We start from the raw sequence: 27,903 nt of genomic DNA on the forward strand, positions 1-27,903 counted from the left end.
GCTCAGCGTTCAAGGGTACCTGCCTACAGTGTCCTCATTGAGCGAGGAGAGGTCCCTACAACCTTAAACATGTAAATGCGTTTCCAATGACACACTCCTCCCGCTCACTTCCTCTGCTCATATCGCCACCACGTGTGTCCTGTTCGTTCACCTCATACAACACGGCGTGGGCCCACACGCAGCTCGGTTGCTGCTCCTGGTCCTCCCCTGCCACAGGCCCCAGTGGAACTCTCCCTGGGACAATGCCCAGGGGGTTCTCCCTGCCCGCTCCTGTGCAGCAATTCACAGAAGTCTGGGATCAAACTCCTCTTCAGGGGGCCTTTTCAATCAACCTGCCTATTAACACCGTTAACTAATTGCCTTTGCATCATCTCACACAATCATTGCTGCATTTCTTTTTCATCCAGGGTGTGACTTCTCAAATTTGCTATCAGAGCAGGACCAATACTTAATGTATTTTCTTGAGCAGTGGAGTTCTTCACATAGGAGGCAATCTATACTCCAACTCAGATTTTAAAAAGTACGTTCCAAAGTCTGAGATAAATAAAATGAAGAATTGCTATTAATATTATATTAAGAAATAAAGTTCTGTCGGTTTTTTCCCTTTTTTTTTGAGCCAACTGGAATACAAATCCGTTGAAAATTCTTGACTGATTAAGAGGTCAAAGTGGACCAGTAGGGGATGGGAGGGGCACCCATGGGTGAGGGGACATGGGTCCCAGCCCCACAGACTGAGGCTGCTCACTCCATCATTGCTTCCAAACCCGTGCAGACACGGCTCACCTCAGCGGGGACGAAGCACTCACCTGCCTCTGAGAATGTCTGCCCTGGCTGAGGGGGAGCAAACCGTCAGGGCGCAGAGCTGCAGACACAGAGAGCTTGATCAATTGCTTAAAGCGGACGCAGTTTCTACGTACAGCCACAGTCAAACTGGGCTGAATTTTTGTTGCCTAGTAACTACAAAACTCACACCACTAACATGGGCCAGTATAGTTAACTAAAACCTAATGTGTAGCTTCAAAATTATATAGGGCTATATATCTACTTTAGAATCTTTATCCAAAAGACTTGTACATAGATGGAACATTTCTGTTTAAAAACTCTGATTTAACCTAACTGAGAAATAAAAACAGCAGTGAAAATGAAAGAATAAGGCTTTGCACAGTGGCATTTCTAAACTTCATTTTAATATTCTTAGCTACAGTATAATATAATATAAAGTTGTGTTTCTTCAAGCAATTGTTCTTGCTATAAAACATAAAATTATATGTATATGATGACTGCCACAAAATTTTTAAGTGCTAGCCATTAAATTTAGACAAAAACTCCACTGTAGGAATTTTTTAATATCTAAAAGGATATTCATGGTAAGTAAAAAAAAAAAAAGAGAGAAAAATCTTTTAAAAAGTAATTTTTCCAATGCAGCAGCCTAAGTGAAAAAAAAAAAAATACAGTGCCAAACATGATTATTTGGCTTCATATATAAGCTATTAACAAGGAACTCACCACATTCTTAAAATTAAAGGATGTGTGCATGTGTGTGTTATGTGAGAGAGAGAGAACAATGTGACTGACAAAGCTTGGACCTGCCCCGCAACTGGTAGGAGCAGCCCAAATAAACTTCCTAAGAAAAGAAATATTTCACCAGTGTAATGAGATGATTTATAATGCAGATCAAAATGTACCGCCTGATACGAGAAACAAAAAACTAAAAAACAATACAATGGCCATCATTCAGTAATAACAAAGTAGTAGGCACAGACAAAACTTAGCAATCCAAAACGTAATAGGATCCTTAAAATATGAAAATACAAAACCTAAGTTTTTAGTGTGAAAAATATCTAAGAGAAACTTTCTGTGGATTAAATTAAAAGTGGTATATGCCAAACAAAATCCTTTTCTAATCTAAATATATATAACATAGCTCATGTTCTCACTATTAAAAATACAATTTTAGCTCATTTTTAAAAATTTAGATATATTTACATCGAAACTCAAAGCGCACTGCAACATTACATAAAATATATCATGTAGCTATTTAATAAATTACTTAAATATTTAAATTAGAAGCCTGCTCTTAGTCAAAGCATTTACTGTAGGTAAAAACCAACAAAATATAAAAGCATATTTTAGTTATTTACCTTTTTTAAAAATCACATTTGTTCATTTCTCTACCAAGGCAACGTGTTTCTCATGCAAACAGAAAGCAACTCAGAAATTCTCCTAACACTTTGCTTTAGAGCGACAAACGAACCAACTCCAAAATCTCGGCACAAGGGTAACCGCTGGGGGGCCTAGTGGGCACCCTTCTTCAGATAAACTGCCTATTCATGATTGTAGGCACCACACAGTAGGCTTTAGGCACACGTACCGTGGCATTTTAAAAATATGTGGTTTTATTTTTTTATTCAGAATATGTATGTGTCAGTCAGTGAAAGGGATCTGATCAGCCAATAAAGAGCCAGTTGATTAAATTCAGTCACTTGCCAGTGGGTTTTCAGGGTTTTGCTCATGACCCTAAAATGTCTCCTGTTCTGGCTGGTGTGACCCTGTTCCCCGGCCTGTGTTTATAAAGGATCTAATTTATTTGACTGTGGAGATCTGCCTGTGTGCTGGATAAGACATGACAAAAATCTACCTCTCTGGTGACCGCAGTTTTTATTCTGACTCTAAATAATATATTTATGATTTTAGTTGTAAATAGCACTTTCATAGTTCAGAACATAAAAGCTAGTTTTAACCAGCTGAATGGTAAGATTTAGAATTCTTTGAGCTTAATGAAAAATTTATTCTCAAAAAACGCCTTTATATAATCTACTTCGCATCGGTCAGGCCGGCCTGCTGGCGCTTTAAGTTTATCAGGGCCCAACCGCGTGGGAATTTCAGACGTCCAGAGATCCAAGGCTAGAGTTGCCTTTCAGTCTCTGCAATGTGTTTCATAAAATCGCTCATGTGCACTGTTAAGATAATCACATATTTTCTCATTCGTTATTCATTCAACAACATTCAATAATGCCGAGGTCAGTTTTTGCTTTAGGAAAGTTTACATTTTCTATTATTCAATGAATTACTGAAACACGCTTTGCCATATTTACTGTCACCTTTGTTCATAGAACCTGAAAGATTTCACTTTGCGTAACTGCATGTATTCACTTCACAAAATGAAGGAACGAGCGGACATTTAGGAAATCATTAATCTTCTGTATATGAGGGAAAGCCACACATAGACTCAATAAATCAATGTCTTTGGAAGACACAAAAGATTTCTGGTTTAATTCAAAATCCTTTATTTAAAACGCCAAATGTCTTTATATTATGCAGAAGTGCTCCAGATGGCTAGGCACATGTTTCAATTAAGCTGAATTATAATTTTTTTGAAGGGTTCTCTTACTCTGCTCCAGATAGACTGTTACATCCAGAGCTACCGACTGAATCTTGAGGGCTGCAGGTAAAGTGTAAATGCTTAGTAAATGTATTTATCTTGAGTGCTTAGTAAGTGTAAATGCTTTTTAGTAAGGGAGAATATACATGAATTAAAAGACATTGCAGATTACATTAAGTCAGAACTTTAAAATGATATAGAGCCCCTGAGAAATCCTAATTTTTTAAAAAGTTCTATTAATTATTCATCAATTTTCTCATAAGTGGATATTAGCGAATCTCCCATGATTTTACTTATCAGAAGGTTTCAGGAATAAACACTTTGGGACTCTATACACAGAGTAATTCCACAACTATAGAAATATAGTAAGAAAACTATGAGACCTCACTCAAATAAACCATTAAGGTCCATAATATATCATACACCATTAAATACAAATCTCTAATATTAGCATAAAGTCCTTAATATCTACTGCCTCAGGTCACCTCATATACTTTAAAAAAAAAAAAACAAAAAAAGAAACCCATACATTCTGTTCTAAGCCAAAGATCCGTATTTTAGTTCCTTTTCAATACACTCTCCTAGGAGTGACTCAGAGCCATTCCTTGTACTTGGAACACTATGCAGTACTTTCCTTTTTTCCTGTACATCTCCCAGAAATACTGCTTTTTCCAAGATTTAAACACTTAAAGTTTGACTTATACCAACAAAAATCTATTGTTCTCTTCTTCTTTCTAAATATATAATAAATGTAAAGATACAGTTATCCCGTGAGAGGTAATTTCTGGGAAGGGTAGGAGGGGACTCAGGGCCCTATAGCTTTGTATAAGCACTTACACGAGCTTAATTAATCAATGAATAGGACAGCGTACTTGTCCATTTATTTCAATTTAGATTTCATTCTTTCACTGGTCACTACAGACACATAGAGTTTGCCAAAGATTGCCCAAGTACCACAGAATTTGGGGGCAGCTATCAAATGAGAAGAGGCAGCTGTCTCTCTGGGCTCCACGCAATTTCTACCACGGCCACCGCTTCAGAGGAGGGGGTTCCAGTCTGCAACAGTGTGATTAATCTCTTGGATAAAACCTAGCCTCACAAAGAACGGTTTCTTGCAGTGAGGTCTGCGGGCCATTTGATGAGAATCCTTGAGGGGCTTGTTAAAACAACAGGTGCCAAGGACCTTCCTCAAATCTTCTGAAAAATAATCTGCATTTTAAATAGGCATCAATGCAAGGGATTCTCACAGGCTTTAAGTTTTGAGAACTAATCAAACTATAATGTCACTTATGAAAACTATGTATTTTTAAAAGTTTAAGTTTTGCTTAAATATCTACAAAATAGAAACAATACGAGGCCTTGAAAAAATGTTTTAAAAGGATGTTTTCATACATTCTCATACAACGGGAGACCCCATAAAACCGGAATTTACTTATAAAAATTGAGTATTTATTCTTATATGTTTAAACATCAGTCGCCTTCAAAGTACTCTCCATTTGATTCAATACACCCATTGAGACAATTTTTCCACTGCTCAGAACAGTTTTTGAACTGTCTTTTGATGCCTTTTAGTGTTTCTGCCCGTTTTTGTTTCATCTCTTTCACATCAGCAATGCATGTCACTTTGAGGACTTTTTTCACCAGGGAAACAAAAAAAATTGCTCAGGGCGAGACTGGTTGAATGGAGGGGGCGGGGTATGGGGATCATACCGTTTTGGGCCAAAAACTGCTGAACACTCGTATGGTGTGGGCAGGTGCGCTCCTAAATCACCCACCATGAAATGGGCAAACACATTGAAAAGTCTTCCAAAAAAATTCATTGAAACCAAATGCAGCCTCTCACAACAACACCAGCTGGTACATTGATACAGATGGGTTCCTAGAACATTCACCTAAGAGGGGAAGCCTGTACTGCAAGGGGCCTGCCCTCCAGAAGATAATTCCAGTTTTGGGGACATCCCCCCTTATATTTTGTAAGGGCCAGTGATATTCTTAAAAATATTTGTTCCAGATTCATTTGATTGAAATCCTGCTTTTTAAATTCTAACTATTTTTTATGACTCATCCCAAAAAGGACTTAAAAGTGATATCTTTAAAACCATCTATGCTATATACACATATAATATTATACCAATACTATATCATGCACGGTTAAAATATTAATTACTTTATTAAAAGTTCCCAAACAGACACCTTTATTAGAAACTTTAGCCAGAATGTGCTGGAGTTGAGGCCCTGGGCCCCAGTCCTGGCTTATGCCTTGCTTGTAATGTATGGTACAAACTGAGCAAGTTCACCCTCCTTAAGCCTGACATCCCTCACCTATAAAATGGTAATAGCTTGTACTTCACAGCAGTATTTTGAGATTTCAATTAAAAGTCACAAATAGCCATCTGTTCGTAATAAATGGATCATATTGCGTTAGGGTAATTGTTCTTATGGTTGAAAAACTGCTATTTAATAAACAAGCTGTTATTGTCTAATAACTATCACCAGGGATAGAATAACATTGAGGACTGACGAATAAATCTATGCCCCGACGAGGATGTAGGAGTACGTCATGCAAGCATGCAGGGAGGGCACAGGCAGCGTGCGGGCAGGCGCGCAGAGGGGATGGAGAGGCGGCCTCTGCACACCAGCCCATCTCTGGGAGGAGCCCACGCGGGCGCACTGCACACCAAACTCCACTTAGTTACACAGTGATATGTCACATCTGATATTCTAACGTCAGGGAGACAACAGAGGTCGGTATTGTTTTACAGATGTTTTTTCAACATACACACCAAGAAAATGACTTCACTTCCAGTCATTTAAAATACGCAGACACGCCCTTGGGAAGCACAAAACGGAGCCCTGGAGTGGGATACACAGTTTCAGTTGTGTGAAACCGGTGACTATCACCAATTGGTAACATTTCTTAGCATCAGAGCAATCTTCTACATTTTCTGCTAAATGATTCATGTGAGGTTTCTCTTCCCATTAGGCTGCCTTCTGAAGGCAGGGATCTGGGACGTGCAGATGCGAATCTCACTCAACGCTCGGTCTGGCACGCTGAACACTGGGACGGAAGCTGGCCCTGGGAAGCCAGCAACACAAAGGCAACTACGCTGTTCACAATAAAAAATAGGAACAAGGTCCTAGTCCTTATCCCTCCTAATTTAGAAGCCCCTGGTGGTTGCCTAAGTGACAATGTGCAGAAACAAGATTTTTAGGAAGGGGAACAGATATACCTGGGCAAGTGGCCAGGACAAAGATGAACAACATCTCTTCTGTCTCCATGTCCATCTTCCGCCTCGGGAGGAGGCCAGAAACCTAGGAAGGTTGCATTCTACACTGGGAAACGCGGCAAGAAAGCTCTCAAACCTGTTCTCACTTAAAGGCAGGTCTGAAAAAGTGGGGCGTCATTTATGCAGCTCTCATTGTTGCATTCTCGCTACTCTGTCTGAGCAAAGGCCCCATGAGCACCCAGGCAAAGCAAAAGGTCGGGGGAGAGTGAACGGGGACCCGCTCTGCGGAGACCCGCAGAGCTCCCGGTCACCAGGCGCTGCCTGGAATACCTGAAGGTTGTCTGGCCTGAACGTTCCAGCTGGGGGAGGAAGTTGAGATAAAGGTCTTTTAGAGCCTAACTACATTTTGAAGTCTGACTTCTGGCATATTTATTAACAAATTGCTCACCCTCTCTCTCAACAAAGATTTTATTTTTATTGTTTTCTCAAGGTAAGCTGCCTATGTTCCAAATGACTTCTGTGTTTGATACTCCTATCAGGACACAGTCTATATACTGCATAATACTTACCTGGCTTTGCGTTATGTTAAGTTTTAAAATGAAACCCTCTGACTTACTTAAATCATTTGCAAAATCAGTATGTTGAAAACTACATCCATTCCCCACTCTTCGCTAATAACCTGTCTTTTCTTAGTTATGTCTTTCAGCTCACTAGTCACTGCCATTTAAAAATTATTTTTCTACCTCATAGAGTATAATGAGGAAAATTACCATAGAGGTATTTGGTTAATGTGCTTCCGCAGTAATTCCCCTCAAACCAGGAAATAGAATTTGTAAGCGGTTTCGTTTCCCATCTACATGGTATCATTAGAAATGTCATCACAATTCCTGCATGAACAGTAGCTATTTACATGCCCCGTGACTGTTTACATTTTTTTTTTTTAATCATTGCCGGCTGGACCACACACAGAGCGAGGAACTGAAAGCAGCATCAGGAAAAGTGAACCGAATGCCTTTCAGGAAAATGTGCCCTGCTCCGTGTGCCAAGCTCCCTCGGTCGCAAGGCTGCCTTGGCGGCTAGAACTCTCTCCCTCTAAGAGAGGAAGGCACTGCAGCTCAGAGAAGCTCGGCTGAGGCTCCAGGGTCACACAGTGCGAGAGGACAAAGCCAGGGCTCGGACACGATTATTCTGACGCCCACATCTGCTTCTGTTTGGTATCTAACTATGCAGTGCACAACCGCGCTCAACATTACAAATAACAAAACTCGTTCAGAAAGTGAACTATATATTAAATCCTTTCATCAAAGTTTGAGAAAAATTGAAATTAGGCTATATTAAGTTTATGAAAATAAAATTTAAACTACAGTGTCACCCCTTCAAATGTTTACCTTGAGCATTATTACACATTCTATAAAATGCCTTTACTTAGGCCATTTTTTCCAAATAGTATTTGAGGTGGAAGGCAGAGACACGCTAAGAAGTAAGTGTACAGTGAAGTTTGCTCAATTTTCATGGCGTTTGACTAACACCTCCCTCCAGGAAAATCACCGCTGGGTCACGCTCACACCGCCCGATCGCGCACTGCCCTGTCCTCCGCTCCCGACTGTCTACGACGACCTACTGTGTCTTTAACCAAAATGGATTCTCTGAATGTATTTTATCTTGGTTGCTGAGCAACAAAAATCCTGCATCCAAGTGTAAACTCGTTGACACACACACAGGAAAGTGCTGAGAAGAAAATACAAGAATAGACACCTCTGAGCTCCGTCCATCTGGGTCGGACCTAAATTTTTGGCAAGTGTTCATCCTCCCTCCCATCACAAGCGACCCTGTCCGAGAGAGGAAATTTCTACTCCCACTTCCTTCATCTCCCAGCCAATCGGGGGTCACCTGGCGCTCTAAATCGGCCGGGTGCTGGACTTGAAATACGAAGGATTCGTTACTAACTTGTAACTAATTACAACCTCAATGAATAAATAACTTCCCCTACTTTATTATGCAAAGTCATAAAATATTAAGCTGGCTTGCAACACAGGCAGTTCTGTCCACTTAGTTATACACGTGAATTAGTATTTTAATCTTTTTAGTGGAGAATTTGCCATCTTAAAAAAATAGACTATGAGTCAACTTTTGGTAGCAATTAAAGAACTGCCATGCAGCTGCTGGTGAGGAAAAAAATGCCACAAAGAAGCAACAGAATCAACTCAAGTAACGTTTAGGAACTCCAAGTCAGGTTTCCAAGAAGTAGTCACAATCTAAGACACAGATCACTAGATTTGGGCCAAGTGTTTTAACCAATTGCCTTCAATTAACCAATTTTGCCTCTAAAAAATGCAAGTAAATTTTCCTTGCGGATTAAGCTAAAATTTTACTGAAAATCCCTATAGCCTGGTTTTCCCTGTGATGTGAAACCTCAACAGGAATGTCCTTTGTGTGGTTATAAAATATTAACCCACTACATGAAATACAGCCAAGCGTAAGCACTTTACCATGATGGTGGGGGGGGGGGGGTTTCTTTTGATCCATAAATAAATAATTTGCTAGAATTGCACTTTTGCAACTTGCCATAAACCCACACTAAAATACATCACAGTACAGAGCTGTTGAAAATCTGCCACTTGGAGGGTACCTACCACTGAAAGAATCATCATTTGAAAATAGATCTCTTTTTGAACATCTGCATTTCTTTGGTTACCTCTCTTAGACATGTGTGTGTTTAGTCTCTGGACACCAGGACTCACACACCTGATCGGACCTCTCTGTGTGATTTGGTCTTGAGAAAGCCAAACATGAACTCAGAGGGCTGCCTAAGTCACACATTTCTGCAACTAACCTTATATATTCCAGGATTATTTTTTAGTTATGCTTATTTTTACTTCCCAGAGAGTCATTGAACTCTTTTTCCTTTTCACTGTATATATGTTTGTGTAACCTGTTTCAAATCCACTAGAATGAACTAGACGTATATACAATATAAATACTGAGCATTTCAACTAAAGAACAAAGAATTTCATGCTCCAGATTACTATACAAGCAGGAGGGAAGTCCATCCTCTTTGGGTGTTTGCTTATTTTGAAGCTTTCGGTAGCAATAAAACATTTTTCAGGGAAACGTTTTCATTGTTAGTTATAAAGGTCTCACTGAATAAGTTATCAGAATTTATATGTTTTGCCAAAAACAAAGTCGTTTGGAAGAAATGACAGTTTACCTTTTTTTGGCCAAGCCAATTTGACTTCAATTATGAAAAGGGCATTAAGTAGTTGAAAAAATACAAAAAAATTTTTTTTCAAAATAGGTTCACACACACACAACTCCAAGGTAGTCAGGATTTCACCATTATCACTGGAAACTGAGAACGAGCCTTCCCCACACAACTGAGAGGTGGGGCTTCAAAATGACACCCTGAAAAGCCTAGTATTTTCATTAGCTTGTTTCATAAGCAATTAAGCCTCTTTCTGGATTAATTACTTTCCTTATGGAACTGTAACTGTCACTGAATTATCTCAACGTCTCTAAAAGAGTGCAATGACGGGTCTATAACATTAACTTAATCACAGGATGGGCAGTGTGGTTTGACGTCAAGTATGTTGTCGACCAGTCAGAAAAGCCCGGATGTTAGTCTGCGTGTGTAACCACACACACATCACCAACTCCTCTGTGCCTTTCTCTCAAAATGAAAAGAAACACACCTGACCTACCTCCTTACAGACATGGAGAAACCAAGGAAGAAGAATAAAGCTCTAAAATGTTTCAGAAACAGAAAGTGCTTTTTAATGTTAATGGTCTGCATTTTGGAGAAAAGAGAGGGGGAACTAACAACCTTTCCAGAGTACCTTTTCTTTCGTGCTTTCCTCTCAATTAGCTATGAGACAGGTATAGCCATTTCTGTTTTACAGATGAGGCAACTGATTCTGAGAGTGGCTGTGTCAGGCCTGCATCAAGCTCCTTCCAAACCAACAGCATCCACTGTAAACTAAACCTCCGGCAGGGTGAACCATTAAGCATTATTTTCGTTGCTGCATTTTATTAATCAACTTCACTAACACTATGGATGTCAAATGTTGAGCAAAGATGGTAAATTTGAAAAAAAGGAATGACAGTACTTCCACGTATCAACACTGAAAGTAGTAATTGTTAGTGTCTATGTACCATATTTTGCTGTGTATGAAGTACACTTTTTTGCCCTAGGTTTTGAGGGAAAAGTAAGGATGCACTTTATACATGGGCAGTATTAATTCCATCTCTATATAAATATTTTTAATTTATTTATGCTTATGTGTTAAAAGTGTAACTCTAGAAAGCAATAACGGTATCTGTATGTTCAAAAATAAATGCTAAAATTCCTTTATGGTACAATACAAAAAGTACCTAAATATAATAAAAGTTGAATTAAAACAAAGTTTGGGCCAAAAACATGGGTGCGCAGTACACACGGGAGCACATTATACATGGCAAAATACGGTGCTCGTGTTTTTGCAGAAGAGAAACGTGGTTTACAAGGGAGTGACGTTTGCTCCCTAGAGCAAAACCAGGTAGGTCCTGAAGAAATGCGCTGACAGGCTCATAGCGTCACACATGCCATGACACACACTCTGAACGTTCTCCTTCACCAAAGTGGCTCTGCAGTGGCCCCGCTGCACACCAGGCTCTGGGCACTTCCGGAGGTGCCAGCGGGGTCACACAGCCACCGTCATTTTATCCAGGAAAATCAGTCTTTGCCGATTAACTAGCTTCACTAATTTCAGCGCCACGGCTTAGCTGAAGCCACGACAAGGCCTCTTGGACTTGGGCAGCCACCCGGCCGGAGCGCCTGGCCCAGGACCTGGATCCCTGTGACCCCTTGGCCTGTCCGGCGTGGGCTCAGAGCGGCGGCACTGGGCCAGCCCGGCTGCAGGTGCCGCGAAGACGGCAGTGAGAAGCCACGGGAGCCTGCTGCCCAAGCAGCACGTATTGTAGAGGAAGGATGGACCATGAACGAAGTAAAGGAGTAACATACGTGTCACCTTGGGTGATGACAGGCAGCGAGGAGAAATGGAGAGAGAGACGGAAAGGCAGGTGGAGGGCGGGGCTTAGCCAGGTGACTTTGAGAACAGGGGAGGGAAGCAGAGGCTCTGAGGCAGGAGCCTCCCTGTGCTCTGAGCACGGGGGACAAAGCAGAGGGAAGAAGGCAGCAAAGGGGCTGACATGAGAGCACACAGGGGCCTGGCAGGTCACTGTCAGCTCCTGGCTTTTACCATGAGAGACATGCAAGGCCAAGGGCAAGCCGGCGCCACGCTCTGACCCGACGGCCAGGCCCACTCTGGCTGCAGGAGGACAGAGCAGGGAAGTCGTTTCACTCCTTCCTTCACGCGCGCAAGCGGTCGCTCAGCAAAAATGCATTCTGTGCCTCCCCTGTTCCATGTAGTCCTCGAGGCCCTTGAGGTGCATCCGGGAACAGAGCAGCTAAGTCCACCCACCCTATTTCACTCTAGTGGGATGAAGACAGGTAAAACATCATCAGAATTATAGATCAGTAAATTATGTCACACACGCTGATACACATGCAATGTGTATATAGCATTTAACGTAATGAGATTGGTGGAGCTTCCTCAGAGGAACAGTGTAAATCAGAAAGAGAAGAATTTCAAGCACTGATTTCAGGGGTGTTCCCACACTCAGAGTTTGGAGAGATGAGGCGAACCTGAAGGAGGCTGGGAGACATTACGGGGGAGGAATATGAAAAACTGGGACAAGGAAATGAGATCAGACAGGGTGAGGGGCGGGTACCATCATAAGTGAAAAAGGAAGAGCGGTTCTCCCTTCTAATGTGAGATGCCAACAGATACTTGAAGCTCAGGGAGGAGATCATCCCAACAGGTATCTGGAGGAAAGAGCGTTTTAGGTGAGGGACAGGCCAGGAGCAAGGTCTCCGAGGCAGGTGGGAGCCTTGCAAGCTCAGGAGAGAGCAAGAGGCCCATGTGGGTGGAGCAGATGAGCAAGGAGCCAGAGACGGTGCTGGACTCAGTATGAAGGTGGCTTCAACAACCCAAGGGAAGGGTGATGAGGCCTTGGACCAGGCAGTAACAGCAGAAGTGATGAGAAATTATCATTTTCCGGGTATATTTGTAAGACAGAGTCAAGATTCACTGACAGATTGCATGTGAGGGACCAAAGATGACCCCAGGTTTTTTGACCTGTGCGATTTGAAGACTGGAATTGCTACCAAGGGAAGAGGAGGTGGCTGAGGGTGGAGTAGGTGTTTTGGGGGGAAGGTATCAGGGGCTCAGTCTGGGGAATGTTAATGTACAATGTGTATAAAGAAGCCATTTTAACCTAACGAGTAAGCAGTTAGTTATATGAATATGGAATTGAGAAGAGAGAGACGGGCTGGAGGCAAAATCTTAGTCATTAGTGTGTGTGTTACTTCAAACCATGAGACTGCTTGAGATCCTCAAGGAAATGAGTATAGGTTAAAAGAGAAGACTCTCAAGAACTGATTCCAGGGGTAGTCCAGCATTTAGAACTTGAGACAATGTGGAGAAGCTGGTGAACGAGATGCAAGAACTTGGTCCAAGAAATAAGATAAAAATCCTGAGTGTGATGACTTACAAGCCTGTATCTGGGGGCACAAGGAACTGACCAGGGACACAGGGACCGTGGTTGTCATGGTGTCCTGACAGGAGCAATTTCATTGGAGCAACAGAAGCTCAGCCTGGTAGGAGAGGATTTCAGAGATAATGAGAAGAAAGATGGCAGGTAGAGGCAACTCTTTCAAGAAATTTTGCTGAAAAGGGAAGAAAAGAAATGAGGCAGTAACTGGAAGAATGAAAATACATTTCTACCATAAGTTTAAGAAATTAAAATGAACTGACAGATTATAGATCCATTTATTTAAGCCAAACTAAATAAAGGCTGACAGGAACCTGCAGTAATCCTGCCACTGGGTCATTACCTAAACCTTACTTGACCCTCGATTTCTTCAGTCACCAATTGGAAGAAACAGAAATACAGAAACAACTTTCTACACAGTAAACACTGGATGCCTATGTGAATACAGAAAGCATCAACCATTCTTACAACACATAGTGCTACTCAGCGCTGTGTTGGCATCAAATGCACCTGCTCTGGAGGCAGACTGCCGGGTTCGAGCCCTGCATCTACCCTAAACCAGCTCCCCAGGCTTGACCGTCATCAGCCTCGATATTCTAATCTGTCAAAGGGCGAGAGGCCGCACATCCCTCCAGGACTATGGTGAAGGCACATCCATGCCAGGTGCTTACCCATGGCAATGTGAGCCGTTTAAACATGTTAGAACCCATGAGTGATAAAACATTTCAGAAAAGTGTCAAATAATCTGAAACAAAAAATCGGTAACAATGCCATTGGCTCCCAACTGCCCATTGTCAAGCATGGCTTGCAAGTGCCCTTCAATGTCCCTTCAATACCTACAGAGCTGGTCTGTACTCCCTGACTGTTTCTTAAATACATCTGGAAACTAAAAATGATTGTGTCCCTAGAGTCAATTATTGATTAACACATATCTCTTATCTGCCAGTTAGGTTATGTTTTATGTTCCTAACTTTATTGTCCCATTTTTTTCTCAGAATATTAACACCAGGGATAACCCAGCAGTCTTTGTAGGACTACATACCTGTTAATATATGATATATAAAAGTCCTATATTACATGTATTTTATAAAATATATTTGCCTAATAGAATTTTTTTTTTTTTTTTTACTTTTCCCTTGTCTGAATTCCTCATACCCTCTCCTCCTTAATTAATGTGTGACTGAAACTGGTCACTATTGTCACAAAATACTTAAGAGCCTGAAAGCATTAGAAAATATTGACCATATTCTGTATTTAGGACACTCTGAGGAACCTTTTAATTCATCTTGGCCCAAGTAATGTACCAACTATTCTTTTCCGTTCTCTACTCACAAGCTCTGACTCAGAATACTGCCTACTTTCACAGGTGTTATGAAGAGCTGAGCTCTGGATTTATTAATTCTTGGACCAGACGATGCACCTCAGGGCCTGGGGAATCCTTTATAGTCACAAACTCAACAGTCCTCACAACTAATGAGGTTCCTGGGCCGTTTTTCTCTGTAATGATGACAAAGTGCAAGATGCAGACAATGAGATGAAAAGTCGATTCCACAAAATGCTAAGTACAAAAATATTTTTCCAAACTGTTCCTAGAGTAGTTGCCTCAAGGTCTATAGAACAATACAGGATTAAAATGATTAGGGCTTGACCAAAGGCAAAAAAACAAAACAAAACCATAAATTCATCAGAAGATGATGTCTATGGACTCTATAACCAAAACCAAGAGACCAAATCAAACATCCAGAACCATTTACAAAACATGTGTCATGTACTTAATTGGCCATCAATAGTCCTGCTTGTAGTACACTTTAATACATGTCTTGAAAACTTATAGAGCCCTTCAAGTCTGTTAAGGATTTTGTTTAATACGTTTAAAAACATACCAATAGGAAAAAAAAGAAAATAAGAAATAATCACTGTGTTTTTTAAGTCATTCTGGATATCAAAAGAGAGGAAGGGTTAAAATCTCTTCTATTTTTAATATAGTCTTCACACTCTATCCTTATGTCTTAGGAGAGTGAGATTTATCATCTGAAACTCCAAAAACGGACTCTCCCCCTTCATAAACGACAGCCACAGCTCCCAACCTGCATGGCACCGTGGAGCCGGGAGAGCCCTAGGCGAGCGCCACTGCTCGCCTGCCTCAGGGGCCCTGGCGCGACCTCGCCCTCTGCTCTGCCGCAGAGCCACTGCCAAGGACCGCTCCGCACACGCAGGTGGGCGCTGCAACCGCTAACTGACCCCCAGGCACACACAGCATCTGCCCGCGGCCTTGACCAAGGCAATCCCTGAGTTCGGACAACATATAATACTACCTTTCAAAGACTTTTCAAGCCAATAGAGTAGGAAAACGAGATTAGGAAAAACATGCGCATATACTCACACCTACAGAGTGAGGAGTCTTGCCTGTAATAAAGCCATAGGTGGCCCTGGATTTTCGGAGTAGTTGCTATGAGTATAAAATAATGGACTCATGCAAGTCTGGATGTGGGTTCCCTTTCTACCTATCTGAACATAAGCAGATCATGTTTTTTTAATTTCATTAAATTTATCATGGTGACATTGGTTAATAAAACTGCATAGGTTTCAGGTGCACAATTCTATAAACACGCGATCTGCGTATCACGCTGTGTTCACCATCCAAAGTCAAGTTTCCTTCCATCACCACATATTGGAACCCTTTACACTTTAACTTTTCTGAGACTGTCTCTACAGCTATAAAGTGGGAATAACTATCATTCCTGTTGTCATGAGGCTGAAATGATAAAGTCCATAAAAAGGCACTTGGCAATACTCAACGCTTTTTACCATGATCGCTCCTACGTTACTCCACGCCCAGTTCTGTTGCCTGTGAAGGATGACACACAGGATACACAGCCTCTGAGTCCACGAGGCACTGGCTCTTGGCTCTAAACCCTCTGGAAGAAAATCATCTGCGCACTTGGGAGTCAGTGCCCATCCGAGAAATGCCTCCACCACTTCTCTTGGAAACCTTGAGGGTTTGATTGTGAAAACAAATGTTTATCCAATTGCGAAAACTCCTTTCTAATTTTAGTGAATCATAGTCCATTCACCTAGTATTCTAAACACACTTTTAATAGAGTATTTCTAGTGGCTTCTTTCCGTCTTTTTTCACTGCATCACAAGGTTCTCATTACGTAGGCCAGTGCTTCTTGCACCGCGGCCACGGGTGCCAGGCATTCCGGAGTGCCATTAAAGAGGCCTGGGCAGTCAAAGCTGTCGTCGTCGGAATGGAAAACACTGTCTGCCTTTTCCACTGTGTTCACATTTGCACTAGAGGTGCAAACGCAGTGGTGGGTAACACTGTCGCCTTAGCTCAAACCCAAACAGTAGCCTCCAAGTATCCCAGCAGTAATTGTATTCTTCACTGCCAGGTGCTCACAATAAAAATAAGGTGCCAGTTTCACTTGATCACTGGAGGAATCTCCCTGATGAAACAGTGAAATTATTAATTTTGTTAACTCTAGACCCTTAAATCGCAAGGTCTCTTCACGGTTCTCGAGGTAAACAGTGAAGTGCGTGCAAAGACCAGTCAGTCCCCTGTCCCAAGCACTGCGGCTGCCTCAAAGTCACGCATGGGTGCGGCTGTCTGAATTGCAAGCTGAACTAGCTGCTTTGTTTATGGAATATGTTTTCTACTGGAAAGGACAACTGACAGAGATTCTATGGTTTTTTAGACTTGAGTGTCTGGCAGACAGGTTTTCTGTTGTTTGAACATGAACAAAGGGAACCTGGCACTTCAAGGAGGGCAACTAACAACAATCCACGATACTAATGATAAAATCTGAGCTGTCAAGTGAAAACTCAGATTTTGGAACACTTCTAACCATCACAATTAAGTCCAGAGCCAATACACTTAAGGACTTTCAATAAGATCCTTATCGTTTATACCAGTATTTTCCGAATGGCCAATGCCTGATATTTGCAAGTCACGTATAGGAAAACATCCATTCAGAATACAAAGTAGAGTGATATATTATTCTGTTAACAAAGTATGAACAGTTCACTGATAGGGTTTCAGACTGCACATTGCAAGTAAGTTTTAAAAAACTGCCACTTGTGAAGTTCTGGTGTAGGATCAAAGAAAATGGACAGTTATCCAAAGAAGGTATCAAAGTGTCTCTCCCCTATGCAATCCACATCTCTGACTGAGGAAGGATTCCTCTCCGATACACCAACCAAAACAACATTTTTGCAATAGACTGAGGAGATTTGAAAATGAATTAATATTTTAACACTTTCTCAATTTTAATGTTCAAAATAGTAAATATCAATAAATAAGACACACCTAAGCAAATGCCCTTTGGGGTCCTTGCCAATTTCTAAGAGTAGGGAGGGGTCCTGAGACCAACAAATTTGACAACTGGGGCCTGGATGCATGTACAGAATTTCCTCCCATTTAAACCCGAGGTTTCATGTGGGCCCACCCGCCTAAGTTTCTCTTTTTTTCTTCTTGAGTTTTTTGACAATTCTCCTTCATTCGTAGAACAGCAATAATTGGTATGCCCTTATGTCCTTACTTCAATTAACAAGCAAGATCAGTTTTACTAACTTCCTGCATTCCCCCAGCTTCTCTTGGTTAATTTCCTTCTGAGGCACAAGAACACACATTCTGCTCTCAGCTCTTCTGCCATCTCATTCAGCAAACATGGACGGACCTGCTACTATACACCAGCCAACAGACCAGGCTCTGCGGTCATAAAGGTCAACGCAACAAAGCCCCTGACCTTAACAAGGTCCAACCCAGCCTCTCAGCTGCAAGCTCCCATATGACACACATTGAAAGAGAAATGCTTATTGAAGCACTACGCCTCCACTTTTTGTTGTTGAGCCTAGAAAAATGGTTCAAAACTCATATGAGCTATTCAAACCTAATCAAGTCTCTTCTGAAAATATAAAGACACAAAATAAAAAGATAATAAACCGGACGTCTGCCACCGAGGCCATCCTTCAAAGACACTCCTATTCAGGCCAAAGTGGTAGATGTGAGAGAGGCAGAGTAAATGAAGGTGCACACTGGACAGGTCTCTGGAGTGATGGTGCCGGAGCCCCAGTCCCCAGCCCTGCTCCACAGGTGTCAGAGCTGGAGGAGGAAAGCAGATAAAAGCACGCTCTTTCACCCACTGACCCTGGGCTCGCCCACGGAATGTGGTCAGCGCTGGCTCCAGCCAGAAGCCTGGGCAAGCAACGCAGATGCCTATCAGTGAACACAACTGCAGTTTTTTTAAATGCAGTAGTGCAAGTCCGCACTTGGAAACAAACAATTGAAAACTCACCTCTGACAACCAGACATCATTTATAGCTCTTTTTTGCAGAATCACGGTAAATTAATTGTTTCGGCAGAGAAAAAAGTACTTTAATGTATATACTTCACAGATACAACCAATAATAATATGAAATTCTAGCTCCCAACTACTGCTTTCAATATTCTTGGGGAAAGCACATTTGCTTTCAATTTTAGGAGTGGTTGGGCCTTGGGAACTCAAGCTTGGTTTACAATTTCAGCACTTTAGTTCACAGAAGACACCCTGACAACTTTTTTCTTATAAAGCAATCATCATAATGACTTCTCCTAGATTTTTAAATAAATAGGTTATAGTAAATATGAATAACTTTCCCTATGGGTGTTATTTGAGGCTAAAAAATAACAAACACATTATCCCCTATTACTAACAAAATGATTTACAATTATTTTTAAATCCAAGGCCTATTACAGAGACAGCACTATTTAATGAATTTAATATGAGCCAATCTTTGCATATCCAATGAATACATACCAAGGCAAAATAAACCTAATGATAACATGGACATTTATTCGCATTCTCCATATTCTCTAATAAATGTAATACACTGAACCAACCAACAACAACCAATAATATAATTTGTCTTACAGTTTAACAAATTCCTATAAAGCGTGGAATGACTTAATTGCCTGTCTTTAATAAATATTTCAGTCTTCAAACCAATGGAATAGCTTCATCCAAGAATTGATTCCAGAGAAGGAAGGTAGAGACAGGGAATGGGTTTAGGGGAGGAATACACCAAATCCAAATAAAATTGCATAAATCAAGGCCTGAATTAAACCAAACAGCTTAACATATAAGACCTATGTTACAATCTTTAAAAAACTAATTAGGTAAAAGAGGACATTTGGGTTAGAAGTCCCTTCAGGGCTATGTATAAAAAATAGAACTGAATTACACTTTGGGTTACATCTCTAAGAATTATATCTCTGTTAAGAATTATATCTCTAATTATATCTCTAATACCCTCTAGGCCATGAATATGCTGCTCCATTCATTGAATAGACATAGCTAGCTATTATGAGAAAGAAAAAAAAATCACAGGGGATTCAAAAAGACAATAATAATAAATGAGCATTTTAAATAAAGAAAACTCCTCACCTCCCACAAATAGAAAAGAAAGCAAGAAAACAAATACATGAGTCTCAGTCTCACAAGTATGTTATGTCTGGGTTACTGCCAAGTGTCAGAAACCACATTTGATGTTTTCTGTTTTGGGCTGAATGACACCAGAATGTCTTTGATGGGGGGAGGGAGGGAGAGAAAGAACTTAGAAAATGGCAAACAAGAGCTTTCCAGTGTATAGCTCTATCATTTCTGGTTGATATAGAGACAACACAGGAAGTAGTGCAATCACAAGAGAAATTAGTCAAATCAGATACAGGGGGATAGCATGCTGAAATACGCCCCGGGGCGGCCAGGGCTGGAATTCTCCCGGCTTTTGCTGGGAGATGCCGACTTCCCACCGGTCAGTGGACAGAACGTGTACCTGTACCGTGGACCAAACAATGCAGTCCTGTCTCTGGGAACGGCTTCTAACGGCTGATCATTCACAGCATATTACATGTTTTAGGTCAGGAGGGAAGAGCAAGGGTTAGCCTAAGTCAGAAAATTGTGCCTAAAATGCGAAGGCAGATGAAATCAGGAACTTCCCCAAATTTGGCTCTGCACATTAAAATTAGTCACTGCCTATCAGAAACCACCCAGGCTGCTGAGGCTGAGCAAGTGAACGGGTCCGGATGTAAACTGTCAGTATGTCCTCACGGCCACGCCCCTGGACAGCAAGGCTGTTACGCTGACGTCTGCCCCAGTTCTCCGTTTTGGAACAGACAGTTCTAAAGTGTGAGACTGCCCATTCTCTAGTAGGCTTCTTCCCTGAGAGGTCTTTCCTGGAGTGCTGGGGTGCAGCTTGGGTAACTGGATGCGGATTTGTGGGGGTTTTTTTGGGGGGGTTCTGAAATGACTAAAGATTTCTCCCTAGCCTTCAAAGTCATACATGTGACTTCTATGAGGCCGAATAGAAGGTAGAAATGATTCATTGTTTGGATTTGACCAGAATTACAGCTAAACGTTAGGTAATTCTTGTTAGTCTTTGTGCCAGAACATTTTCATACACTCCTATCAGTAAAATCAATCATCAGCAATCAAGGTAGATAATTATAGAAAGTAACATAAAGAGAATGATCCTTCTCAAAAGCAGAACAACAAATAAGTCATAAATGACGGCGAAACCATTACCTCTGCTCTCTGTGTTCTGGGAAAAGCAGTGGATTTCTCTATGGCGTAAACCTCCACCAGGTACAGGCAAGCTCCTTGCTCCCGGTCCAGGATGGCTGCCGTCTGGATCATGCCAGTTTGTCGCCCAATAGTAAAGAGACGCCCCACAGTTTTTTCTTCACAACGAACGGAGACAATGTAATACTCCACTGGGGCCTCCGACCCTCTGGGGCTGGCTGCTTCTATTGATATTACATTGGTCCCAATGGGTTCCCCTTCCTTCAAAATAGTTATGTATTTTGGTTGAGTAAAAACAGGTCCATCAAGGCCCTGAAGAATGACGGTCAATTCCGTGGTGGATTTCCTCCTTTCAGGGCCAAGGTCCGTGGCTGAAACGATGAGGTTGTAGATCAGCTGAGAGGGCACCAGGGCGGAGGCCACTCTCAAGTCGCCGCTGAAACGGTCCACAACAAAGGTGTCTGTGTCCCCGTTGATGATCTCGTACTCCACCTCTCCGTTGGCACCTTCGTCGGGGTCGGCGGCCATGACCGTGGTCAGGACAGAGCCAATCACAGCCGAAGGGTCTGCAGCCAGGGCATTTTGTGATATAAACACTGGAACATTGTCATTGAGGTCTGTAACCAAAATGGTCACATTTTTCAAAGCATACCGTCTAGTTTCCACAGGCACAGCTTGGTCGTTGGCTTTTACGGTTAACTCAAAGAGGTTAGCAAACTCCCGATCGATTTCGGCATTAGTGTATATAGTGCCTTGGACTTCGTCTATACCAAAGTGGTTGCCCCGCGGCATCTGTTGGATGATCGTGTAGGCCAGTTGCCCATTGATGTCTGCATCAGGGTCGTGGGCAGTCACTGAAATGACGGACGTCCCAATGGGAACGTTCTCAACGATGGACTTGAAAATATCCCCCGGAGGAAAGGCAGGAGGGTTGTCGTTGAAGTCCCTCACCTGTATAACCACGGACATTGTGGACGAACGAGGAGGCCTGCCTTTGTCTTTTGCCGTTATATTTAATTTGTACAAAGACTGTGTTTCAAAGTCCAACTTTTTGGCAAGAAAAATACTCCCAGTGTTGGGGCTAATGCTGAAAGTCCCGTGGTTGTTGGTCCCTGTAATGCTGTACTGTAAATCAGCATTGTCACCGGAATCCGAATCGGTCGCAGTAACAGAGGACACCAGTTCACCGATTCTCATGTTTTCCAAAACATCAACAAAGAGTGTTGACTTAGGGAAAGAAGGAGTATTGTCATTTTCATCTAAAATATCAATATTTAAGGTGCAGGTTGAATTGAGGGAGATCGCCCCTGAATCCACAGCTTGAATTACAAGCAAATAGGCAGGTGTGGCTTCATAGTCTAATTTGCCAATTAGTGTCACCTGACCGGAGGTACTATCTATGGCAAACTGTCTTTCTTCATTTCCTTTTATTACAGAATAATGAATAAGTCCATTACTACCTTCATCAACATCCGAGGCAGACACTCTTAAAACCTGTGTCAGGTTGGCTGCTGACTCGGATATAGTGGCTTGGTAAAAGTCCTTGACGAATTTGGGAGCATTGTCGTTTATATCCTTCATGTAAACATGTACAGTTGCCTGATCCTTGAGAGGCTGCGGGAGCCCCTGGTCTGTCGCAATGACTGTGAAGGTAAACACTGCAGTCCCTCTGCGCCTCATAAGAGACTCCCTGTCAAACTGATGGGTATTTGTGATTTCCCCACTGAGAGCGTGCAACTCAAAGTCTGGCTGCACCACTTCAAAAGAATACCTCACTTCTCCATTTGGCCCAAAGTCTTTATCTACAGCACTGACTTTGCCCACAAATGACCCAGCTTTCTGCTCCTCTTCAAAATAAAATGAATAATTGGTGCTGTTAAAAAGAGGTCTGTTATCATTGACATCTTCTAAGATTACAGTAACATTCACAGTCGCACTAAGGGGCTCCACTGCTCTGTCAGAAGCAACGACCAGTAAAACATATCTGTCTTGCAGTTCACGGTCCAGCTCACTTTTTATGTACAGCTGACCATCTGGGAATATGCCAAAAGCGTCCCCTGTATTTCCTTCAGCAATGCCGTATGCGATTTCACCATTTGCGCCCGAGTCTTTATCAAAAGCTTGCACTTTAAAGAATCGAGAATTCACAGGTTCTGACTCAGACAGAGTGACCTCATAAGAGAGCTGGTCAAACACTGGTGGGTTGTCATTGACATCATGGACATAAACGGTTAAGATGACACTCGAGGAGAGCTGAGGGACACCCATATCAGATGCCAAGATCTCTATCTGGTAGGAACCAGCGTGGACATCCAGGGGCCCCAGCAGACTCACGTGACCACTCTTTTCACTGATAGCAAACAGGTTCCTGGGGTTCTGCCTCAGGCTGTAGAGGACCACGCCATTGACACCCTCGTCAGGGTCCACAGCCTTGGCTTGGAAAATGCTGTGACCTGCCTGCCAGTTCTCTACCACATTCACACTCTCGACTGCCTGAAGGAAATGGGGGGAGTTGTCATTCAAATCCTTAACTGTTATGTTAACCACAGTGTCTCCAGTCACAGCGCCCCCATTGGCCACTACTTTCAGCTGATAAAAGGACTGCTCTTCTCTGTCAATGACACTGGCTGTGGTCAGCTGCCCAGTGACCTGGTTGATAGCAAACATACCTTTCTGATCCCCCGTAGTAATGAGGTAACTGATGTTGGAATTCAGATCCATGCTGGATGCAGACACGCTGCCCACATGATATCCCACAGCCACATTCTCAAAGACCACAAAGCTGTAGGCGGCCTGGCTGAATACAGGTGGGTTGTCCTGAGTGTCCAACACCGTGATGGTTACTATCGCCTGGTTGGGAGACTGTAAATTGCCACCATCAGTAGCCACTATCTGCAACTGGTAAGCTGTTTTCTCTTCTCTGTCTAGGGCCATTCTGGTAGAAATCACCCCACTCTGAGCATTGACCTGAAACCGAGACCTATCCCCAGCTGATATGCTATACTTGACGGTTCCATTGAGACCCAAGTCAGGGTCAGTGGCAGACACTGTGGTGACGTAGCTACCTCCAGGCTCATTCTCCTGGATGTGAGCAAAGTACTGGACTGGGTAGAAGACGGGACTGTTGTCATTCACATCCAGGAGACTCACATTTATGCGAGCCACTGAGGACTGGGGAGGGGAGCCCAGATCTGTGGCCAGAACCAGCAGGGAGTAGAAAGCTTGCTCCTCTCGGTCCAAGGAGGAGACAGTACTCAACCTCCCAGACACAGGATCCAGACGGAAAGACCTCGGGTCAGTCTCAGCCTCTTGTAGGGAGAAGCGCACTGTCCCATTGTCACCCAGGTCCCCATCAGTTGCCCCGAGCACTAGCAGTTCCGTCCCTATTGGGGTGTTCTCAACCACAGACACGCCATACCCTTCTGGCTGGCTAAACACCGGCTTCTCATCATTCACATCCAGGAGCGTTACTACAAGCTGGGCATAGGAGACCTTGGGGTGAACGCCCTGGTCCCGAGCACTGATATTCAGTACAATTTGGGAAGCAAGTTCACGGTCCAAGCCCCCAGCAGCCCCAGTGGTCACCAAGCCACTATGTTCACTGATATGGAACCAACCTAGGCCATTGCCAGAGACGATGCTGTAACGCAGGTTAGCATTGAGACCAGAGTCGCCATCTGTGGCAGACACTCCACTCACATAGCTTCCCGGGGGCGCCTCCTCGCTCAGGTTCACTCTGTACACTTGCTGGGCAAAGACAGGAGGGTGGTCGTTGATGTCATTGACAAAAATCACCAGGCTGGCCACCGAGGAGCGCGCCTGGACCGCGGCGGCAGGGGGCGCCCCGTAGTTGTCCGAGACGGAAACGGTCAGGTTGTAAGAAGGGATGCGCTCGCGGTCCAGGGCGCTGGCCACTTTGATGAGGCTCAGGTTCGGCACTTTGCTGCTCTGCACCTCAAAGTGGCGCTGCTCGTTGCCCGCGAGAATCTGCACCGAGATGTTCCCGTTGGCCGCGGGGGAGTCTGCGTCCGTCACGGTGAGCAGAGCTACCACCGTGCCCACCTGAGCGTTCTCATCGACCGAGGCGTAGCGCGAGGTGGCGGGGAAGTAGCGAAACTTTACCACCGGGTCGTTGTCGTTGACGTCCAGCAGCTGAATCAGCGCCTCGGCGCGCCCGGTGAGGGAAGGAACGCCTCGGTCCAGAGCCTGCACCGTCAGCGAGTACTGGCGCCGGGCCTCAAAATCCAGGGGCTCCCGTACCGTGATAAGCCCCGTTTCGGGGTCCATCTGGAAGGGGGTCCCCTCGTCCTGCAGCCGATAGCGGATGTCCGCGTTGGTGCCCTCGTCCGCGTCCGCCGCCGCCACCTGGAGGACGCTGGAGCCCACGGCCGCGTCCTCAGGCACCCCCGCCTGGTAGTGGGAACTGCCAAACACCGGGGGGTTGTCATTAATGTCCTGCACAGTCACGTTTACCTGGAGGTAGCCCCGCCGCTTGGGCTCGCCCTTGTCCTCCACTTCCACCAGCAGCTGGTAGTGCGGCGTGACCTCTCGGTCCAGTCCGCCCTTGGAGACCAGATGCAGGAAGGCGCCCTCGCCGCTCGGGTTCACGGTGATGTCCAGGCTGAAACGACCCTCCTCGTTGCCCTGGATGATGCGGTAGGAGCGGTGGTCCACGCCGTTGGAGCCGATGTCCGCGTCGGTGGCCGTGTCCAAGATGACCTGGCGCCCGCTGCTACTGTCCTCCTTGAAAGTGACCACGATGGAGGGGTCTGGGAAGACCGGGGCGTTGTCATTCAGGTCCCACACCAGCACTCGCACCTCCGTGGGGTAGGTGGGCGAGCTGGAGAGGACCACCAGGTTGATCACGTCGCTGGGCAGGCTCTCGCGGTCGATGGTGGCCGTGGTGTACAGGGTCCCGGTGCTACTGTTTATGGCGAACAGGGCGTGGCTTTCGCTGAGCCGGTAGGTGAAGCCCGGGCGCGTCTGGATGGTGCCCACCAGCGTGCCTGGGGGCTGCTCCTCCAGCACTTGGAACACCTGGCGCTGCTCGGCCCCGCCGACCCGGGCCGGCCCCGGGAGCAGGGACAGCAGCCCCAAGACGCGCAGGAGCTGGAGCGCCGAGGGGGTGGGCGGCGGGAGCCACGCGCGGCCAGGAGCCCGGCCTGCGGCCAAGTCCATGGTCCCGGCTCCCTGCAACGGTGCGGCCCGCAGAAGGAAGAGGTGAGGCGAAACGAACGCAACGACCGGGATTAAGGCGCCGCGGCGGCAAATGCAGCCGAGAGCCCTGAGAGCTCCGCTATTTTTAAAGAACCTCCAGCCCAGCAGAAGCAGCAAGTCGCCTCAACGAAAGGCTCCAACCAGGTGGCCATGTAGACAGGTCGTGCCGGAGGGCAGCGGGGACGAGAGGCGGCCGGGCATTCCGCGGGGCGCTCCTGGGCGCTGATGAGTTCCAGAAAAGTTTCTCAAACCTCCAGTATTTTCCCGTGGACACGCTAGTCTTGGATCCGGAGAGTGTGCGCGGTCTCGCCCCGGTCGCTGAGAGCTGGGAGAGGTGGTCTGTGTTTAAGGTGTAGGAGCAATCGCTGCAAACACTCTCCAGAAACTTTGGAGCTCGCCCGTGGCCAAGAAACTGAGGAGGGCAGGACAGACGCGGGTGGCGCTGCGGGAAGAGGACGGCGGCGCACGGGGAGGGGCGGTGGGGAGCCAGGAGGTGGGCGAATTCCTTCCCTAAAGGCTGGAGATCAGGGGGCTCCTCGAGTCCCCACCCGTCAGGAACAGGCTGCGACACCCCTCCACGGGGCTGCACGCGGGGGAGCGAGGCCCCGGCGGCGGCGGCGGCAGCGCGCGAACTGCGCTCCCCGCGCGGGCGCTAGGGCTCCGGTGCCCGCGAGCGGTCCGCCGCGTCCTCCTCCTCCTCTGGCAGCCGCCGCCGCCGCCCCTGCTGCGGGCACAGGCAACGTCCAGCGCTCCTCGGCATGTTTTTATTTTACTTCAGCCGGGGCGCCTGCCAACCCGTTATTTGTACATCCACAGCGAGCGCAGGCCCCCCGTTCTTCTCGGCCTCGCGGGGGTCGGGCAGCAGCGGCGCAAGGTCCCCGCGTCCCCTCCCCTCAGCATGCCGGGGGGACCGTTCTCGGAGCCCACTCTAGTGCGCCTCGCCCCTGCCCTGGGGATCTTTGCGTTTAAGGTCCCGGGTCAGTTTCACTTTGTAATCCACAAGGCTTTAGGTTTGGGGGCGGTTGGTTCCCTTTCTCCTGTGCCGTCGGCGGGGCAGGCGGGGACGCCGGCGCCGGCCAGTGGCGGCGCCCGCGGCAGCTCGGGACGGCGCCTGTCAGCGCTCTGCTGCTCGCCCGCCGGGCTGGAGGTTGTGCGGCGGAGGCGCCGGAGCTCGGGAACCCCTCTCGGCGCCCGCGGGTCCTCACTTTCCCCGCCCCCTGCCCGCCGCACGCGCGCGCGCACACGCTCCGCGCGCCGCCGAAACACAAACAGAGGGGGCGGGCCGACCGCGGGGAGAGCCGGACTCCGAAACTTTGCTCGCCACTCAGAGACCCGCGCTGCGTTCGCGCGGACGCCCCCTCGCTCCCGGCCTGTCACCCACGGCCCGCCCCCGCCCAGCCCATTGGGCGCGGCGCTGCCCCCGCCCGCGCGCCCGGCTGCCTCGGCCGCCGACTGGCTGCTCGCGACGCTAATCACTCCGGCGGCCTCCCGAGGACTGCGGGCGGTCGGGGGGGCGGCGGCCCCGCGAGTCGGAGGCGCTGAAAGGGGGGCGATTTTTTTTTTTTTCTCCTCTTTGGTCAAATCTTGGCCGGCGTCAGAGCAATAACAGCAGAAAGCTGCCGTAGAATAGATGGGGGTTAGGTCAGGTTTGCAGATAAATAACTTCAGTGCCGGGGTCTGGGGGAAGACCGTTCGGTTGTTATGCTAGTAATAACTCAGGGGTGAGGGGGTCGAGAGAAAGAAAAGGAAGGCGGGGGGCGAGGGTCTGTTAGAGCGAGGAGGAAGGATTAAGCAAAGCCTGTCTGGGAATGCACAGAGCAGATTGGCTTTAACCGTTTCCTGCCCCTTCTGTTTCGATGGATCCGACAGAATCCAAACCGACCCCCCACTCCCATTCCTCCTCCGTCTACTGCGATCCGGGGCTGGCTCA

General features: G+C 45.5%; 1 protein-coding gene across 1 annotated transcript in view; it reads right to left on the reverse strand.

The window, feature by feature from the left end:
* FAT4 (FAT atypical cadherin 4) overlaps positions 1 to 26,663 on the reverse strand; it is a 144,861-nt gene extending 118,198 nt beyond the window's left edge. The window contains exon 1 of the mRNA XM_054563375.1: positions 20,760 to 26,663. Within this exon, the coding sequence (XP_054419350.1) occupies positions 20,760 to 25,934 (5,175 nt within the window). The 5' untranslated portion in view covers positions 25,935 to 26,663. The remainder of the gene's footprint in view (positions 1 to 20,759) is intronic.
* Between the last annotated feature and the right edge of the window lie 1,240 nt (positions 26,664 to 27,903).

Source organism: Pteronotus mesoamericanus, unplaced genomic scaffold (assembly GCF_021234165.1).
Source record: "Pteronotus mesoamericanus isolate MK-2021 breed Mesoamerican mustached bat unplaced genomic scaffold, CSHL_Meso_final contig_163, whole genome shotgun sequence".
Classification (NCBI taxonomy): domain Eukaryota; kingdom Metazoa; phylum Chordata; class Mammalia; order Chiroptera; family Mormoopidae; genus Pteronotus; species Pteronotus mesoamericanus.